This window comes from Miniopterus schreibersii, assembly GCF_964146895.1.
Source record: "Miniopterus schreibersii genome assembly, chromosome: 18".
Taxonomy (NCBI): domain Eukaryota; kingdom Metazoa; phylum Chordata; class Mammalia; order Chiroptera; family Miniopteridae; genus Miniopterus; species Miniopterus schreibersii.
In genome coordinates, this window is record NC_138121.1 from 29,613,357 (window position 1) to 29,631,947 (window position 18,591).

The 18,591-nt window shown below is 42.5% G+C and overlaps 2 protein-coding genes and 1 long non-coding RNA gene across 8 annotated transcripts in view; 2 read left to right on the forward strand and 1 right to left on the reverse strand.

The window, feature by feature from the left end:
- The first annotated feature begins 3,227 nt into the window (after positions 1-3,227).
- On the forward strand, positions 3,228-10,280 carry PDCD5 (programmed cell death 5). The gene is made up of 6 exons (XM_081118920.1): positions 3,228-3,390; positions 4,654-4,691; positions 6,788-6,849; positions 7,723-7,814; positions 9,691-9,762; positions 10,091-10,280. The coding sequence occupies exons 1-6, from the start codon at positions 3,325-3,327 to the stop codon at positions 10,139-10,141; spliced, it is 381 nt and encodes a 126-aa protein (XP_080975046.1). The 5' UTR covers positions 3,228-3,324; the 3' UTR covers positions 10,142-10,280.
- A 322-nt stretch (positions 10,281-10,602) lies between these two features.
- LOC308547943 lies at positions 10,603-13,259 on the forward strand. Its single transcript, XR_013997572.1, has 2 exons — positions 10,603-10,804; positions 11,698-13,259. It is a non-coding gene; the product is annotated as an uncharacterized lncRNA (long non-coding RNA).
- Positions 12,743-18,591, reverse strand: part of ANKRD27 (ankyrin repeat domain 27) — a 47,966-nt gene continuing 42,117 nt past the window's right edge. For 5 of the 6 annotated variants that reach the window (XM_081118923.1, XM_081118921.1, XM_081118924.1 and 2 more), the window contains 5 exons: positions 17,896-18,057; positions 16,799-16,910; positions 15,981-16,059; positions 15,720-15,792; positions 12,743-14,424 (listed from right to left, as the gene is read on the reverse strand). In XM_081118923.1, the coding sequence (XP_080975049.1) occupies positions 14,191-14,424; positions 15,720-15,792; positions 15,981-16,059; positions 16,799-16,910; positions 17,896-18,057 (660 nt within the window). In that variant the 3' untranslated portion in view covers positions 12,743-14,190. The remainder of the gene's footprint in view (positions 14,425-15,719; positions 15,793-15,980; positions 16,060-16,798; positions 16,911-17,895; positions 18,058-18,591) is intronic. The other variant, XM_081118925.1, reaches the window with a different exon arrangement.

An 18,591-nucleotide genomic window follows, 5' to 3' on the forward strand; every position in this document is an offset into this window, starting at 1 on the left:
TTACTTTGTGCTTGGGGGCCTGGTTAGGAGTTAGAATAACATAGGTAGCTCTGTTGTGCCAGAGCCCTGGCTGTGGTCTTCACAGGCTTGAAGCACAGGGGCCTCCAGGTGGGCGTGCAAGGCAGAGCTGCCTCTCACCCCTACACTGAGTTCTGCCTTGGTGGGTGAGAGGAAGAAACCCCTGCTTCCCCTCAGACATGGCTTCCACATTCAGTCACCTGTGCACGCCTGTCCACCTTGTGCCACCAGCTAGACCCCACCAGAATGTAGTGTCTTCTGAGTGCCAGGAGCAAGCCTAGCATGTGGTTGGGTGGGGAACCCATGCTTTAAGACCCTGTCACATGGGTCTGTGTAATCTGGCCATGCCCAGTAGTGGTGGCAGCATTACAGTGTCATGTTGAATAAGCTGCTTTTCTGGGCCCTTTTCCTCCCTTTGTACTGTTCAGTAAGCAGGGACGGGCCCTTACCCCCCAGCAGGTAAGCTGGATGTGCCACCTGGTGAAGCCAGGTAGGAAATAGGCCTAAATCCTGTGATCAGATGGGCTTGGGAAGGTGCTAGGACCCCAGTTCTCCGGAATCTGCTTGGTCAACTAAAATCCCTGACCTGATCCGAGATTCCCCTGCAGTCTAGGAATGCTCTTGGTGGTGGGTTCATAGGTACACTTTTCTGTCAACCAGCACTGGCCCAGTTTCCTTTATGTGAGCTTTATACTGGAAGCTGTATTGTCTCACAGCGAAGGAGGTGAGGCTGAAGAAGGCTCCCTAAAGGCGGTGCTGGAGGCCTGGAAGGTGGGTGGTGCTGACCAGCCTTGGGATCTCCAAATTCATGCTGGGTCCCTGGTGAAGCCTGCGGTTGTCACCAAGACCTTGCAACTGGGGAACAACAAGGGAACAAACTCATTCTTGGTAGAGGATGTGGTTCCTGCAAGAGAGCAGGGGCCTTGCCCAGGACTGCCTGTGTGTCTGTGTGACTGTCAGCTCCAAGACAGCACTGCCACGGTGATGGGGTCCTTCGTCCACCAGCTATCCCCTGGCACTGGGGTAGCAGGATTCTAGGATGGTCCTGGGATTCTGCCCCAGAGGACACCTGGGATTTCTCCTTGAGCATTGGCAGAAATGTGAAGAGGAAATACCAGTCCTGATTCTGACATACCTAGTGGAAGGCAGAGGCCTTGCAGGTCCTTTTGGGAGCCACAAAACAGCAAGAACACAACCTCAGTCTTTATCTCAAGTCTTTATCTGAATTCTGCCGCCAACCAGGACCTCTAATGTGATGGCCCCTGAGCAGAGAACCCAGTGTGCTGTACTAGGAACCTGCCTGCTGTTTTAGGCACTACATTTGTGGTGGTTACGTAGCATAGAAAACTAACCTGAGTATATGTACTGATTCCTTACCCCTTTCTACAGCTGGGTAGTATTCCATGTGCTCTCTTTACCTAGCCATCTCCTCTAGGCACACTTCACTGGGGTCTGATGCATATTAAAAGGATTATACGCCATGAGCAAGTGGGATTGATTCCTAGAATACCAAGAAGTTTCAACACATGAAAATTAGTACACAGTGACAGAATGAAGGGGAAAGAACCACATCATCTCAATTGATACAGAAAAAACATTTGACAAAATTTAACACTTTTTCATGATAAAAAACTCAACTAGGAATAGAAGTAACTACCGCCAAATAATAAAGTCCATGTATGAAAACCCCACAGCTCACATCATAATCATGAAAGACTGAAAACTCCTCTAAAACTAGAAACAAAAAGAATGCTTATTTTCACCTTATCTGTTCAACATAGTACTGGAAGTCCTAGCCAGGGCTAGTATGCAAGAAAAAGAAAAGCATCCAACTTTGAAAGGAAGAAAGGTCCCAGGTTCGATTCCAGCTAAGGACATGCCTCAGTTGCAGGCTTGACCCCCGGCCCCAGTTGGGCAAGTGAGGGAGGCAGCCAATTGATGTGTCTCACGATGTTTCCCTTTCGCGCTTTTTCTCCCCCCATACCCTCCTCTCTGAAAAGCAATGGAAAAAATATCCTCAGGTGAGGATTAAATAAAAAGGTGGGAGCAAGCCAAGTTTCCATTGGTGGATGAATAGATAAAATGTGCTATGTACATATAATAGACTACTTAGCCTTAAAAAGGAAGGACATTCTAACACCTGCTACAACATGAATGAACCTTGAGGACAGTATGCTAAGTGAAATTAGCCAGTCACAAAAGGACAAATGATTCTGATTCCATTGGTGTGAGATAGGTAGTCAAAATCATAAGGGACAGAATAGAATGGTGGTTTCTAAGGGTTGGGGAGAGGGGACTGGGGAGTTGCTATTTAATGGGTATAGAGTTTCAGTTTTATTAGATGAAAAGTTTATGTGAATGTACTTAACACTACTGAACTGTGTAATAAAAATAGATAAAATGGTATATTTTGTACATTTTTTGCCACAATTGAAAAAACAGCAGGTGTTTAACCTGCATGAGTAACAGGTCACTCCACACACACCAATGCCCCCACTCCACAGCCGCACCCTCCCCCTCAACCCCCGCCAGGGAGTTCACGGAGCCTCACCTGCCCATCCCAACAGCCTCGACGGGCCCTCGTGGGGAAGTGGGTGTCAGAGGTTTACATCCCATCCCACAGTCCCCCAGCTCCAACCTGGGAGGGAAAGGCCCGTCTGTGCCCATGTCTCACCCTCCAACTTTGCTCTAACTTGGCTTCTTATTCGCAGGGTGACCAGCGAGTCTCTTCTATCTCCGCCTCTGGCGCCCCTTTAACCCATTTAAAGTGTACAATTTAATGTCTTTTTAGTAAATTTAAGAGTTGTGCAACCCTCACCACAGTCCGGTTTTAGAACATTTCCATCACCCCACTTAGCCTTTCTAAGGCCCGGGATCTTCATCTGTATATGGAGATAACATAAGCCTAGCACAGAACAGGCCACCAACAAATTTTGCCTATTACTATTTTACTCGCTGACCATGGCCTGTTTTTAGATCTCTCTCTTATCTCACCCGCAGCCGGGCCTTGGCCCGGGGGACGCCGCAGGTTCCGAGCGCCATCCCGGGAGGGGAGTGGGGCCCGGCTGAAGGAGCCTCGCAGCCCGGGTTCTGCCGGCGGCCCCGCCCCGCGCCGACCCCCTACGATCGCGGAATCGGGCCTCCGCAGGCGCCCTGGCTGCGTCGGGCCCCACGGCTCCGGGCTGGATTGGTGATGCCTGGGCGCCTGCGCAGTGGGCAGGGCCGCCCTCGCTCCGCTGGGCCGTGAGAGAGCGCGCGGAGTGGGCCGCAGTGGGCTGGTGGCTGTTCTTCCCGGACGGTCGCGCCATGGCGGACGAGGAGCTGGAGGCCCTGCGGAAGCAGAGGCTGGCGGAGCTGCAGGCCAAGCACGGGGTGAGCGCGCCCGCCGCGGGCCCGGCCCATTTTCCTGCGGGGCGTCGCCCTCGCCCGCGGTGGAGGGCGCGGCCCCAGGCGGAGGCGCTCGGCCCGCCCGCGGTGAACCCCGCGGCTGTCCCCGAGGCCGCCGGGGCCTTACTCTTGGTCGCGTAGGGTTTCACGGGGCAAGGGGACCACGTGCTGTCCCCCCGGGGGGGGTGTCGGGCACGGGGCCTCGGGCAGGGTTCGGCTCGCCCCGAAGGTCTCCCCGGGCCGGCGTCGGACCGAAGCAGAACGTTGAGCCCCTCTGGTCTCTGTACCCTTAGCTTTGGGATCTAACCTGTTCCGACTGCTGGTTCCAGCGGAATTGTTTTTAGAATTGTGACCCAAGTAACCCACCAACATTTGTTGAGGGCCTGCTGTGTGCCAGGTGCTGTGTGGGGGGCATCCCATTTCCTGTGAGCGAGTGACAGTCCGGGGGAGGAGCCAGACCCTAACCCCTAATCCCATAGATAAAGTACTCAAGTAATGACTGTACTGTAGAGAGGGAGAGCACCGTGTAAGGGATGGAACAGGATAGTCAGCGTCCCAGTACCCAGCACATTTCCCTCCCAGAAATTATTCTTACCTCGAAAAATGCGGTTTCGTTGTACAGGGACTCCCCTCCCTAATGGTTGTTAGTATTCTAAAACATTCTATTAGATTGTGACTTTAGAAGCTTATCAAAACATTTATTTTTAAAAATTAATTGATGTAATTTTTATTGATGTTAGAGAGGGAGAAACATCGATTTCGTTCCACTTATTTATGCATTCTTTGGTTGATTCTTTTTGTTTTAATCCCCGCTCGAGGATATGCTTTTATTGATTTTAGAGAGAGGAACCTTGATGTTTGGCCTGACCGGGGATCAAACCCTCAACCTAGGTTATGTGCTCTGACCGGAAACCAAACCCAAAACCTTTTGGTGTATCAGATGATGCTCCGACCAACTGAGCCACCTGGCCAGGGCCATTGGTTGATTCTTGTATGTGCCCTGACTAGGGATCCAACCTGCAACCCTGCCGTATCAGGATGGCTTTCTAATCAACTGGGAAATGCGCAGGGTCAAAACATTTTAATAAGTGGAAACTATCCTGTTGACTTCTTGAAGGCCTAGCTTTTAACTATTTGGCAATAAGTTGATATCTACCACTGCAGGTGCCTCTTAGGCATCAGAAACAAAGTAGTTCCTATTTTTCCTCTATGCAGTTACTTTACTAAAAGGTAAAATTATTTTTTCAGGATCCAGGTGATGCGGCACAACAGGAAGCAAAACACAGGTATGGGCTAGAGATCTGAAGGGTGGTTTCACCAAATGGTTTTTTTGCTTTAGTTATTTTAATAGTGTGTTAAGTCCAAGTTTTTCCTGGAATAGTGATTTTTCATAAATCATCAGGTATCTGTTAATTTGTTAGTTAAATAAATGTGTAGGATCTCACAGCACTTACTACCTTGTTAATACAACTACTGTTTGATGTTTGTTTCTCTGCTAAACTTCAGTTGCCTTAAAATGAGCATAATACTGGCACTACCTCATAGGGATGTTGTGAGGGCTACATAAGCAACCTCACAACACTCAATACCTTACATTTAATAAATGCTAGATAAATATTAACTGTTATACTGTTCTTATTGTTATTTTATCCCAGCACATGGCAGGTGTGTTGAATGAATGGTTAGTTATCCCGTCATGCTACCTTTTTTTCTGTGATAAAAGAACACGTAACATAAAATTTACCGTAATAACCATTTGTAAGTACAGTTCAGTCATGTTAACTATTCTCATTAGTGTGCACCAGATCTTGAACTTTTTCATCTTACAAAATTGAAACTCTATATTCACTGAACAGCTCCCCATTTTCTCCTCCTTCCATCATGCTACTTTTTCACTTATTCAGCAAATATTTATTGATCACCTGCTCTAGGTCAGGCACCATGTTGACTCTATAGAAATAGAAAAGGCAGAGAAGGTTCCTGCCCATACATGGCTTGTTTTAGTGAGGGAAGAAAGTTGGTAAACACCTGGGATAGTGCTAAAAAGAAAATGAAACTATGTGAATTTCATTGATTCTAAGATGTACCTTTTTTCACATTTTAACATATCTGAAATTGGGGTGGGTGTCATAATCAATCACTGTTGTCCTGGATTCTTCCAAAGAGGATTTACTTTTGCTTCTGCCGTCACTTTGGTACTTTTCTAATCTGAGACATCTTAAAATTAAATTCTATGCTTGAGGTTCCCACCCCCTCTCTCCATCCTGGCAGTGTGAATTCAGACAGCAAACCGGCATGACTAAAGCTTGAAGTTCAAATTCTCAAAGGAACTTTTTTCTTCCTCCACTCAGGGCCAAGTTTGCTGCATGCATCCTTACTTGCTGTCCCTTTCTGCATGGCAAGGTTATTTCTTCTTTACCTTGCATGTTGTCGTTGCTCTTTGATGCCTGGCTTTGAGTGTGGGGTCTCCTGTTAGACTCCTCATCTAGGGTGTGTTTTGTTCTTATAAGTACACTATGGCCCATCTTACAATCAGTGGTATCTTAGATTCATTGAAATAGAGTAACAGTAGTTTACAGCAGGGTTGAATTGAAGTACTCGGGTGCAATAAGGAAATGGCCCATGAAAGTGGGCTTCCAGTTGTGTCCCATGAACCCTAGGGCTCCTCTGATGGGGGCAGACAGTGGGCACAGCCAGCCCCAGCTCCCGCTCAGTTCAGCCAAAGAATTTCTGCTTTTGTCTGTGTTGAGTATTAAGTTCCTTGAAGGACTCACTTAAAAAAATTTGCTGCTACTTAAAGTTTGCAACCACTGTCCTATGAACATGAACTAGTTCCTACTTGGATAAGTAGGAGAGTGTAAGGATAGTTGCAGTTATAATTTCATTCCCTCTCCCCACCCAGAAAGTAGAACAGAATATTGAAACATGGGATTTGGTTCTAGCTTGGCTGCAATTACCTACATCCCCTTATAGCTTCCTTAGGTCTCAGCTTCTTCATGTCTTAAGATAATTACGTGGATTAATCACTTGGTCCTTTAATTGCCAGAAATCTCACTACAAATTTCTAGCACCTCTCACACACTAAATACTTAATAAATGGTAATGGTGGTTGAACTGAAACTCCGCCATGAATTATGAAAGTGTAGTTTTCCCTTTCAATTTGGTAGGTTTACACCCACATCAATATAAAGCTGGCTTTTGAGGGCAAGAGTGAACTCTTCTGTAATAATAGGTGCTGCCATCCACACAGCACCTACTATAGGGCAGGTTGTGTGTGTAGGAACCTATTTTAGGAAACGTATTAAGTGAGTTACATTTTCGTGTGTTCAATAGGAATGCTGACAGCTTAGTTCTAATTTTGCTTGACCTGTTTTTGTTGTAGAGAAGCAGAAATGAGAAACAGCATCTTAGCCCAAGTTCTGGATCAGTCAGCCCGGGCCCGGTGTAAGCATCTTCAGTTTCTTTTAAGCTATTTCCATAAAATTGGCATGGTTTAGTTGAATGGGGAGATATGAAATTATTGCTATCTCTAGGTTAAATATTTATTTAACCTTTAAACACTTAAAATACAGCTCTTTGTAAGAAATGTGGTTTGTAAGCCTAAAGAAATGGACTTAAATTATTAAATATACCAGCTTGGTTCTTTCCTATCAGGGAGATAGTCTCCCGAATGCTTATTAGGTAAAATTTATAGGCAACAAGTCTTAAGTCAATTACAGAGTGTTGCTGGTAGTTGACATATGTGATAAGAGCTTGAGGGGTTTGTTTATTTATTTTTATTTTTTATTTTTTTTAATTTAATTTTTTCCATCACCATTTATCCTTCTATGGCTTGAGGGATTTATTGTATTCTCCATTTTTAGTTCATAACTTTTTGTGACGAAAACCAAAAAAAAAATGTAGAAAAAAATTAAATGAGCCAATTGGAATGAACTAGTATCTTCTGTATTGTAATTTGAAGTCCAATTTAGAAGAGGCAGCCATAGATGGATACTATGATTATATATGTAGTAGTGTATAATTTATTTTCCAGAGGCAATCGTACATATTTTTTAAAAAGCATGGCGCTTAGACTCTGAGGACCTAAGTTTAGTCTTGGCTCTGCCACTACTTCTGTGTGGCCTTGACTGAGATTGACATGGCTGAACTTTAGTTTCCTCATTTTAAGAGGGTAACAGTACTTTCTGCCATCCATACTTTGATAGTCTCAAGACATAAATAATTCTGTGAAGTGCTTTGGAAATGTTGGTGCTTAGTTTTAAGTTATAAATAAGTGCATTTAGTTTTGACGTCCTTTTTTCTTCTTTCTTTTTTAAGTAAGTAATTTAGCACTTGTAAAGCCGGAAAAAACTAAAGGAGTAGAGAATTACCTTATACAGATGGCAAGATACGGACAACTAAATGGAAAGGTAAGCTAAGACAGCCTTGAGGCAGTTATACCTGTCATTACCTACTTTATCAAAACATGTTTTCCAATAGGTCAATTTCACCCTGGCCAGGTAGCTCAGTTGGTTAGTGTCGTCCCTATACGATAAAGTTGTGGGTTTGATCCCTAGTCAGGGCACATACAAGAATCAACCAGTGAATACATAAGTAGGACAAGTTGATGTTTCCTTCCCTCCCTCCCTCCCCTCCTCTCTAAAAAATCAAAAAAGGTCAATTTCACCATCCTCTGGTTACAGAAATCTTGACTGTTATTTATTTATTTTTAAATATGTTTTTATTGATTTTTAGAGCGAGGAAGAGAGAGGAGGGAGAGAGAGAGAAATATCAATTTGAGAAACATTAATTTGAGAGAGAACCAGAGCCCAGAACCCAGGCATGCGCCCTGACTGGGAATTGAACCAGCAGTCTTTTGGTGCATGGGACCATGCTCAACCCAACTGAGCCACATCGGCCCGGGCTCTTTTTTTAAAACAATTTTTTTAAAAAGTATATTTTTATTGACTTTAGAGAGAGGAAGGGAGAGGGAGAGATAGAAACGTCAATTATGAGAGAGTCATTGATCGGCTGCCTCCTGCACGCCCCGTGCTGGGAATCGAGCCTGCAACCCAGGCCTGTGCCCTGACCGGGAATTGAGCTGCGATCTCCTGGGTCATAGGTCGATGCTCAACTGCTGAGCCACAGCATCCGGGCAAAGAAGTAGTTTTTAAAGGCAAGAATAGTTGTAATCTACCATAAATCCTAAAAGATATCTTCATTGCCTTTCCTAAGATCCTCTGTTGCTTTTCTTTCCTGACATTGTGGAACCTTGTTGGTATCTGTGTGACCCAATGACTATTAGGGTCAGCTGGCTTAAATTGTTTCTGGGAACCAGATTTCTCAACAATACAAATTAAGCCCTGGCTGGAAAGGTCAGTTGGCACATCTTCTGTATATGCCAAGGTTGCCAGTTTGATCCCCATGGGTTCGATCCCAGTACAGGGCACATACAAGAATTAACCAGTGAGTGCATAAATAAGTGGAACAACGAATTGATGTCTGTCTGTCTCTCTCAAATCAGTAAAAACCCCCACAAATTAATACACTACCAGTGTAGGTAGACATTAAGCTTGTTTTGCAAATAAGGAGCTAACATTTTTGGTTATTGTGTGTGTTGCTGTAACGCCCTCATAGGTATATTTTTGCAAGACTGTCCTTCAAGATACAGATGCGCCCCATCTGCACTGGGAAGCCCTTTGCTGCCACCACAGCCTGCAGGGTTCAGTCTTACACTAAGAATGGTGTGTGGAAGAGACAATGACTGGTTCATCATTTTTGAGTGACTTATCTCCCGCATTTAAGCTTCTCAGGGTCTCGAGGGCAGAGGTGGTCTCTATCCCTGACACAGCAGAGGGCTGTAGGTGGTTATCTTTGTTTGCGAGTGGTGATAAAGGTGTTTTTAAATATCTGGGTTTTTCTGAGGAAGCTAATTGATGGATACTTTCCCCCCTCCTCAAATGACTGGCAGAGCAAATTCTATTTGGAACTGAAACTAATATAGGTATATATTAGAGATATTGCAAGGTCGGTTCCAGACGACTGCAGTAAAGCTAGTCCTAATCTTTTTGCTGGAGGGTTTTGTCTTCACTTTGTAAAATATGCAACACCTGTGAAGCGCAGTAACGGGAAGCACAATAAAATGAGCTATGCCTGTAGTTATAACCGGTAGTTTCAACCTCCTGTCCCACCTCTCCTTTCCTCTTGACCTCCACCTCCACACCCCAGAAAGACTAAAATGATTCCATCTGCTGAGATCAGTTCTTTGTTTTAAAAAAGTAATGTTTTTCTTTCTGGTTATCCTAGGTAACAGAACAAGGTTTAATAGAGATCCTTGAAAAAGTAAGCCAACAAACAGAAAAGAAAACTACAGTTAAAGTAAGTTTTCCCAAGTGCACATGGCAAAAGAGAAAGATTGATATTTTAAATGTTTTGTTGAATATACATCTACTGTATCAAAACATGTTTCAGCCCATAGACATTCCCACTTTGTAACACATGGAAGTTGGGGGGCAAGGCTGCATATATCGAGAGGTCTAATTTTAAGGCTCTTGTGTTGTCATTCCCCCTCCCCTTAGATCTAAAACACTAAGTTGTTTTAAAGACAGAATTGTCTTACTGTAGTAGGTAGAAATATTTCTTCTCAGAAAATCTGAGTTATGCTTTATTAAACACGTAATAACACTTTAAATCCTCCCTCCCCCAGTTCAACAGGAGAAAAGTAATGGACTCTGATGAAGATGATGACGATTATTGAACTTAAGATGCTTAGACACTGGAACTTAATGGACAATTCCAGACAATAATACTTGGCAGTTAAGATCTGATTGAATGTTTACTTTGTTTATTGTTTATATACCTTTAGAAAAATAAACTTGTTATGTAAAATAAAACAATCTGGGCAAAGTTATTTTAGTACCATAGCTGAATCAACAGAAGATCTCCATTTTGCATTTTTTCCTTTTGCACCAAAAACTTTTAAATTTGTAGTAGCATGAACATATCCTTTGTAATTGTGACATTAGTGTTGGGGAGGAAAATGCCGTAGCAGAAATAGAAGCTGCCTGAGTCATCTTCAGTAAGAAAAAACAGCATCGCCCTGGCCGGTGCGGCTCAGTGGTTAGAACGCCAGCCTGCAACCCGGAGGGTCGCGGGTTCGATTTCTGGTCAAGGGCACATATCTGGGTTGCAGGCTCGAGCCCTGTCCCCCGTCGGGGCACGTGTGGGAGGCAGCCGACCGATCTCATATTGATGTTTCTCTCTCTCTCTAAAAGTCAATGGAAAAAAATATCCTCACTCCCTGGGTAAGGATTAAAAACAGAAGAAAATAGCATCAAGTCACATCATGGAAGTGAAACCCCGTGGATTAAGCTGAATCAACTTTAATATCTAGTATTTCATACACACGTTCTGAAAGCAGGTGAGCTATTTTTCTTCCTGCAAATAGTACTTACATTTAATGTAAGAACATCCCTAGCTTTGGTTTCATTTATAGTATGTTTTTCAAAGGCATTGAGGTATATTAAATTATCTAACAAATATTACCCCTATTAAAAAAACCTCTCTAGCCAGAGTGATACTTCCATTGAAAAGAATTCCTCAAACAACTAGGAAATACTGGTAATAATAATTCAACAATAATAGACATGTTTGTAAGTAAATGACTTCTAATGATTAAAATCTAGTTGAGATGGTTTAACAACAGTTAAACATTTTGGTAGAAATGTTCTGGGTTCTTCACTGATAGAGTTGCAGTAACTTAAAGCAAATGTCATCTCATATCGTGCTTCACCCCCACTAGGTTATGAAACCGTTGCTCATAAAATAAGTCATAAATTCAAAGTGAGCTCCTTGGTGTAACCTTTTGGATGCCTTGGTTCTGTGAGACGTAGCCCAAAAGGAAGTTAGAGGGTTTAATGAGATGAGAAGAATTAGTAGCAGAAAAGTGATGGGAAGTACGGTTTACAGTCCAGCCTGCTTTACTAGCATACTGCTGATGGATGTTTAAGCTACATTTGAGAGTTTACTCTATTAGAGACTAGAAATTTGTAACTGATTATAGTAAAGGAAAAAGTCAGTATTGAAATTAAGTGTCTAGCATTCCTGAATGAGTAGAACCATTAAGAACAACAAGGTTTTCTAAAGGAACAGAGTTAAATAATCAAAAGTAAATTTTCAAGGATTTTGAAACAAAAAAACCAAAAAACCAAAAACTCCAATTAGGTAAATTTTGCTTTAGTTTCATTTACATAAAAATGCTGGTGGGAGACTAGACAGTTCTCAGCGAGTCTTGTTACATGCTTTCTCTTGCAGAATAAGCACTGTCCTAATGGCAGCTACTGATGTGAATGTGTTTAAAGACTGTCAAATTCTTGTGCTTCAAAGACACCTGAGAATGGAAAGTGGTTCTGTGTACAGGATAGAAGTTCTTGAAGACAAAGGTGGGACACATTTTGGTCTAGGGAGTGGAGAGTGGTTGTTCTAAACTGACAATACTTTGAATTCAAAACATTCAAAATTGAAATTTGGGATTAGCAACTTCTGAGTTGTCAAATCAAGTTTAGTTTTAAGTGGGAAAGCAACTGGAAGAAAAAAACAAGTGTTTTAAATATAATCGAGATAAATCACTTCAGATGGCTCACCCTGCTGACTGCCAGAGCAGCTCAAGAGGAAACTCCTTCCCTAAGACAGTCCCATTCAGGGCACCTACCTTGGGTTGCCTTGGTTAGGGCACAAGCGGGAGGCAACCAATCAATGTGTCTCTCTCACATCGATTTCCTCTCTCTCTGTCTCTCCCTTTCACTCTCTCTCAAAACCAACGATAAAGGTATCCTCAGGTGAGGATTAAAAACAATTTTTTTTAATTAAGAAAAAATCAATTGGGTGGTACCACTGCATGTTGGAAATGGCTGTGCTGATAAACTACATAGGACATGGCTTCTTAATTAGGATGGTTGAGGACCATAGCAACTTAAGTCAATGAATTGTTTTGTTCAAAAGTGGGGAAAATGAAAAATGAATCAGATTGGCAAAGCAACAGTGCTCATTTCCCGTGTAGGCTAAGAAGTTGTAATATATTCGTTTTTGTTCTTCCGATTTTGAAAGGAGACTTTTTGCGGGCCCTAGGCACTGTCTAATGTACCATCAGCCCTAGTCAGGGTAGGTGGGTGATGATCTGCTCTGAATGATCCAGTTTATGTTTCAGTCGCAGTCACACCTATAACGGAAAAATAAATGTATATCCATCCAATGCGGGGAGGTTTTTCCACACACACAGCACATGTTTATAGCAGAGAGGCTTAGAAACACGTTATCTCCATAGCAAAACATCAAGTAAAAAAAGTACACCGTGACACGCTCAAGAATCATAAAGTTTACTGTTTCTTTTCCATCATTTGGCACATACCCAAGGCACATTAGAAAATTAGAAGTCATAAATTACTTTGTAGAAAAATAATCAGCCCCTCCCTTCTGTACATACACAAGTATTTCTAAGAACATGCACAAAACCATTTCCCTGTTACAAAGTTATTTGAAAATGTACTCAGGACAAACCCATGTCTGTGGATCTATACCAATTAATAACATAAAAAAATAAGATAATTTATAGAAATTCATAAAAAAGGAATAAATGGCAATAGATTTTAACTCAAAGTTACTTTGACCTGGTTTGTGCTGTAAGTTTTGAATCTGAATCAAGAGACTAAAACAATCCCTGGCCGGGTGGCTCAGATGGTCAGAGCATCATCCCCACATGCGAAGGCTGCAGGTTCGATCCCCGGTCAGGGCACATACAAGACTCAACCAATGAGTGCATAAGTAAGTGAAACAACACACTGATGTTTCTCTCTAAAAAAAAAAAAAAAAAAAGAAAAGATGTGCCAAATCTACTTTCTATTACCATCATCCTTCAGGTGTGACATTTAAGGGAAGGTTAACGGAAAGGGATGTTTCCAAAGACACTGCTACCGGTGCACGTGTGCAGTGATCAAATATCTATACCTAGCTGAAGAAACATCATATCCACTTTTCCCCACACACATAGTGTAGAACAGGTCATATATGTCCTTTTCACTAAAATGAACATCAAAATGGCATTTAGGCATCTTTGGGTTCAAGTGTTGCTTTTCAAAGGAACATTTTCCAGGTCCTATTTCTTCATTCATATGGGACCTTTCTGTCAGGCCTCCACAGTACCATAAAACCTAAATTTCTTCTCTTTAGTTCATCCCAGATGGAAGAATTCTTTTAGCTTGTGGTTTGTTCATTTATATACGTCACAGAGGTTTAGCACCTTTCAGGAGGAGGAGGTCAGAATCTGGCGATGAAACCTCTCCTTGTAACCAAGGAACCCTAATACCTACGAAGAAAACAGTCCTAGCTGGGTAGCTCAGTTGGTTAGAGCATTGTCCCAATGCAAGACTGCAGGTTCGATCTCTGGTCAGGGCACATACAAGCAGCAACCAATGAGTGCATAAATAGGGGAACAACAAGTCGATGTTTCTCTCCCTTCCTGTCTCTCTAAATCAATTAAAAAAAATTAAGAAGAAACATATACCCGGGTCTTAAGGATCTGACACCACTGGAATTTTTGTCTGTTCCTTTTCAAGGATATTCATTAGCTCTGAAGAGGAAAGAGATGGTGATCCTTTTCTTTGTTGTATTCTTCGAGCCACAGAAAAACTTTCAGGAACTTTCTGCTTTCTCTCAAGCCAAACAGAAATTACATTTAGTTCTAAGCTGTATTCGTGCTCGACATCTTGCTAAGGACTCACTTCATGGCAGCAAATTAATTCCTTATTACTGTTAAGACTGGGAAATACTAGCCTCTTGGGGAGTGGTTAGGTTGCCAGCAGTCTCTGGGTCCTTCAGTACAGCTGCATCGTTGACAGTGTTTCTACGGAGCATTCGCCTGTTTCCAGGAGCAGGTTGTTTCTGCCCAGGCCTCTCGGGTTGATCACCGTCTCCTTTGTCAGCAGTCTGAGATCTGCTCTGGTCTGACAGCTTCTTCTGCTTCTGTGTGACTTTTTGCCTCCCTGGCTAAAGAGAAGGTACAATTCAAATAGTTAGCATATGTACTGTACTCTGAACCACGACAATGACAGCTACCCTTGAGTGCTTATACAGGCCATCCAATGTGCTCAGTACTTTTCAGACAATTTCAATTCTAACATCCCTGTGGTGAGTGTCTGATGTGCATGCTCCAGGTGGCAGACTCAGCATAAATGCTTTACGTGTTCTCACATTTAATCTTTACAATTCTAACAAGTGTGTGCCACTGTTATCCCCATTCTACAGCTGAGGAAACAGGATCAGTAAAGTCAAGCCATTGGCTTAACACCCACAGCTAGCAAGGGAAAAGCTAGCACTTGTCTGAACCCACGCAGATTTCAGTTTGCCGGTTTCCTACCCAGCAGGTCTATTAGCAAAGCCATGAAAGATTAAATATGAAAAATTAGTCATATTAACAGAAATCACTTTAATTCTCTAAAACAAAGATTTAGAATTTTTGCATATTTGTCCCAACAAGCCTATTTATATGCTATAAATTCAAATTTTCATCAATAGTCATGTATTATGTTGGCAAGAAACAATGAGAAAAGTCATGTTTCTGAGAAGAGTCACCTACTAGCACCATAGAATATAAAGCAGGCTTCTCTTTATAACTGAATGACTAAGTGCTGTAGGAAGATGGCCACATACAGAATTGTCTATATGAGCAACTTTATACCATATTGAGAGAAGTTTTTTACCCACTTATATACAAATTTGTTTTCTTTTTTATATTAGTGGTTAACAAATTAGTGAATTTGCTTAGATAATGAAAGTTGAGATGTTTCACCAAGCATGCACACCGTGTCTTTCCATGCATATAACTATTTTCCACTTTTTCCTCCCTTTCCTTTCTCCGCTCAGAAATGGAAATATAACTGACGTCTAGCCCTGGCCGGTTGCTCAGTGGTTAGAGCGTCGGCCCTTGGACTGAAGGGCTGCAGGTTTGATTTCAGACAGGGGCATGTTCCTTGGCTGTGGGCTCGATCCCTGGCCCTGGTCGGGGAGTGTCCTGGGGGGAGCCGGTCGATGTGTCTCTCACACACCAGTGTTTCTCTCCCCCTCTCCCTCTCCCTTCCAGTGGAAAAAATATCCTCAGGTGAAGATTAACAACAACCAAAATTACATCTATACTCTTGACCATCCCACTAAAGAGCTAGTTTTAATTGTTATTAACTTACAGTGAGGGCAATAATGAAATGAGAAATGTGTTTACCACAGATGAATTTTGAAAATGCCAAACTTTAAAAAATATGATTATGATCCAGTGTTTAATAACTCACCTCATGTAAAGAGTCTTCAGTAAAATTAGGGACACTTTTATCTCTTGCCATAATCTCCCCTGAAGTCCTTTCCCTGAAACCCAAAACAAACTCACTTAATATTTGGGATAGTGGTGCAAAATACTCTGCCTGGCCACAAGGTGGCAGCATTTGATGAGAGCATATTTGTCTATAACCCATTCAAGCTGCACATACTTTGTTCCCGGTTTTCAGTAAAGATAGGGTCAAAAGCACAGAAATCAACTCAAATTTTATACTCACTTAAACTGACCAACTGAGTGGACAAAGTAAAACTGTCTTTTAAAAGGTTCATCTTGTAGATTATACATATTTGAGTTCCCTGTAGATAAAAGGATAAACATCTGAAAACTTCCAAAATGGTTTAAGAATTGTTTTAAAATTACAGCACAGATACAACCTGCCAATTTTCTTTAACAAAGTTTTGAAAATTAAGCACCGTATGTGCTTAAAGAAACATTTATCTATTACTGTGTAAACCCCCACGAAACCAAGATAAACCCTTAATACACTGATGCTCCCCAGCCACAGCAGATTACAGTGAGCGCCTCGGGACCGTCCAGGTGGGGGCTTTATTCATGTTGCTGCACTGCAAGCTCACTGTAACTAAAGCATCCAAACTATAACAGCTTCCTAAAAAAAGGAAGGAAATACTTCAGCCCTGTCTGTTTGGCAAATGCTGTTCTAATTACCATCAACCAAAAAAAAACTATTTAGAGGTAGCATTTACCCTGATGTTCAGGAAATGCTTAGAAAAAGGACTGGCTTTGGAACACAAGGCGTGAAAGAAACTACCAGAGGCGGCTGCTCCTCCCCAGTGAGTGAGTGGAGGCCTGGCCTTCAAGGTAATGCTAAGAGATATCATGGCAACCAACCAGAAAACTAGTATCAAAATATCTGATAAATTAGGATGTAACATATACATTTCCTTGGTGCTTAATCCCACCCTAGTCAGGATTATAATTACATTTCACATTTACAATTAGATGAAAACCAGCAACTACTCATGAACTTCCAAATAAACCCAAGTTGAGAATTACAGAAGGAATATAACTTCTTACATTTTTTCCTGATCTTAACAGTAACGTACTCCTTGTGGTCTGTTTCGCCAACATCGTCTAACGTGGCCACACAGCTTGGTACTACCTGAAGTAATTCCATTATTTTTGAATTCTACAATTTGAAAGGGAAAAGTTAACAGTAATATTTTTTATTCTTTCTCAGTAGTTAATTGCCTATTTTTTATCTAAATGTCAGTGTAGCTGGACAGAAAATCTAAGAAGCAACTACAGATGAAACCTTGAGGCCTTAAAGCCCATTGGCGAGAGCAGCCCTGCATTTGGAGCCTAGCTCCACCCTCTGCTAGGTACTCAGGGCCAGGTACTTCACTGCTCTGTGTAATTAGGTTCACAATAATAGGATCTATAATTTTAGAATTATCAAGAGGCTATTGAGGGCCCAGCACATAGTAAGTACTCAGTAACAACATCCATCAGTATCGTTTGAGAAAGAAATGTTTCTGTTAAGAAATGTCTGAAACTTAATATAAGCCTACGAGTAGGTTGGCTTTATGTGCCTCTAACATGTCAGTAGTGTCTTCTAACAGCCTATTAGTGTCTACCCCCCAGTAGAAAACTGGATAAAGTTATCAATATAAAAACAGGAACAGTAGAGCTGCCTGCTCCCATTTCTCCACGGCAGACGTGTGCACTGGGAGAGTGGTACATTGGTCAGCACAGTTCTCCGTGCAGAACTCCAGGAGTTTTAAAGCCACCAACTGAACACATTTCTCCATTGTGGTGCTACAACCACAGGTATATTTCCAGGACAGGGAGGGTGAAACCAGAATGCTGTTTAAACTTGCTGCTTCCCTGCAAGGACCTGACTGCTCATCAGGGGGCCAGACTAGGGCCCCAGACCTGCAGTTGGTGGGAGGAGCACCTCTACTCAGGCCTTTGAAAACTACCCCTGAAGGATCGACTCCTGGCTCCTGAGGGGCCCACTTCTGACCAGGTGACCAAGGACCGGGTATTCAACCACACTGGCAGACTTCGGGCATAGCAATTCAAAGTCTGGCTCCTGCTACTTCAGATCTGGTTTACACACAAGGATTATCCAGAGTGAGCTGTGAGGGAGCCTGGGGTGCCCTCCCATTTACCTGCTCAGCACAGTCTATAGCTGTGCACTGCCTTTTATTCAAGAGCTGGACCGACGCTCCGTGCAGAAGCAGCAGCTCCACGACGAAGACGTGCTTCGCTATCACAGCCTCATGCAGCGCGGTGTTGCCTTTGTTGTTAGAGACATTGATGGAAGCCCCATGCTAGAAAGAGAAACAGTGCAATCAAAAGGAACGCTAACGGCTACTGATGCAGAATCTAGATGGGTGGACACTGTAAAATTCTTTCAACTTTCCTGTATGTCTGAAATTTCACTTAAAATGCTGGGGTTTAATACTGAGAAGAAAGATTTATGTACACAGATATTCACTGGAGCATTTATCATTTTGGCAGAAAAAGGTCACCTAAATATATAAAGCAGAAACAGTTAAGCAAAGAAACACTATACGGTGCACCTAGAGTTAGGCAACCATTTAAAATGGCGGTTTTAATAAACAATTTTCTACTGGAAGTGAAAATAAGATGGAAACAATACTGATCTAAATTACGCGCACTTTCCACACCCGCCACCATGCGTGGCCTCTGAGTAACAGGGTTATTCATGACAGGCAAGTTGGTTTTCCCTGTTTCTTTAAATTCTTTGTTCTACAGTGGGCACATATAACCTTTATCAAGAGACGAAAAAAGTGACAAAGGACATGCAGCTCACACTAAAGGTAACAGTTCAACTTGACCCA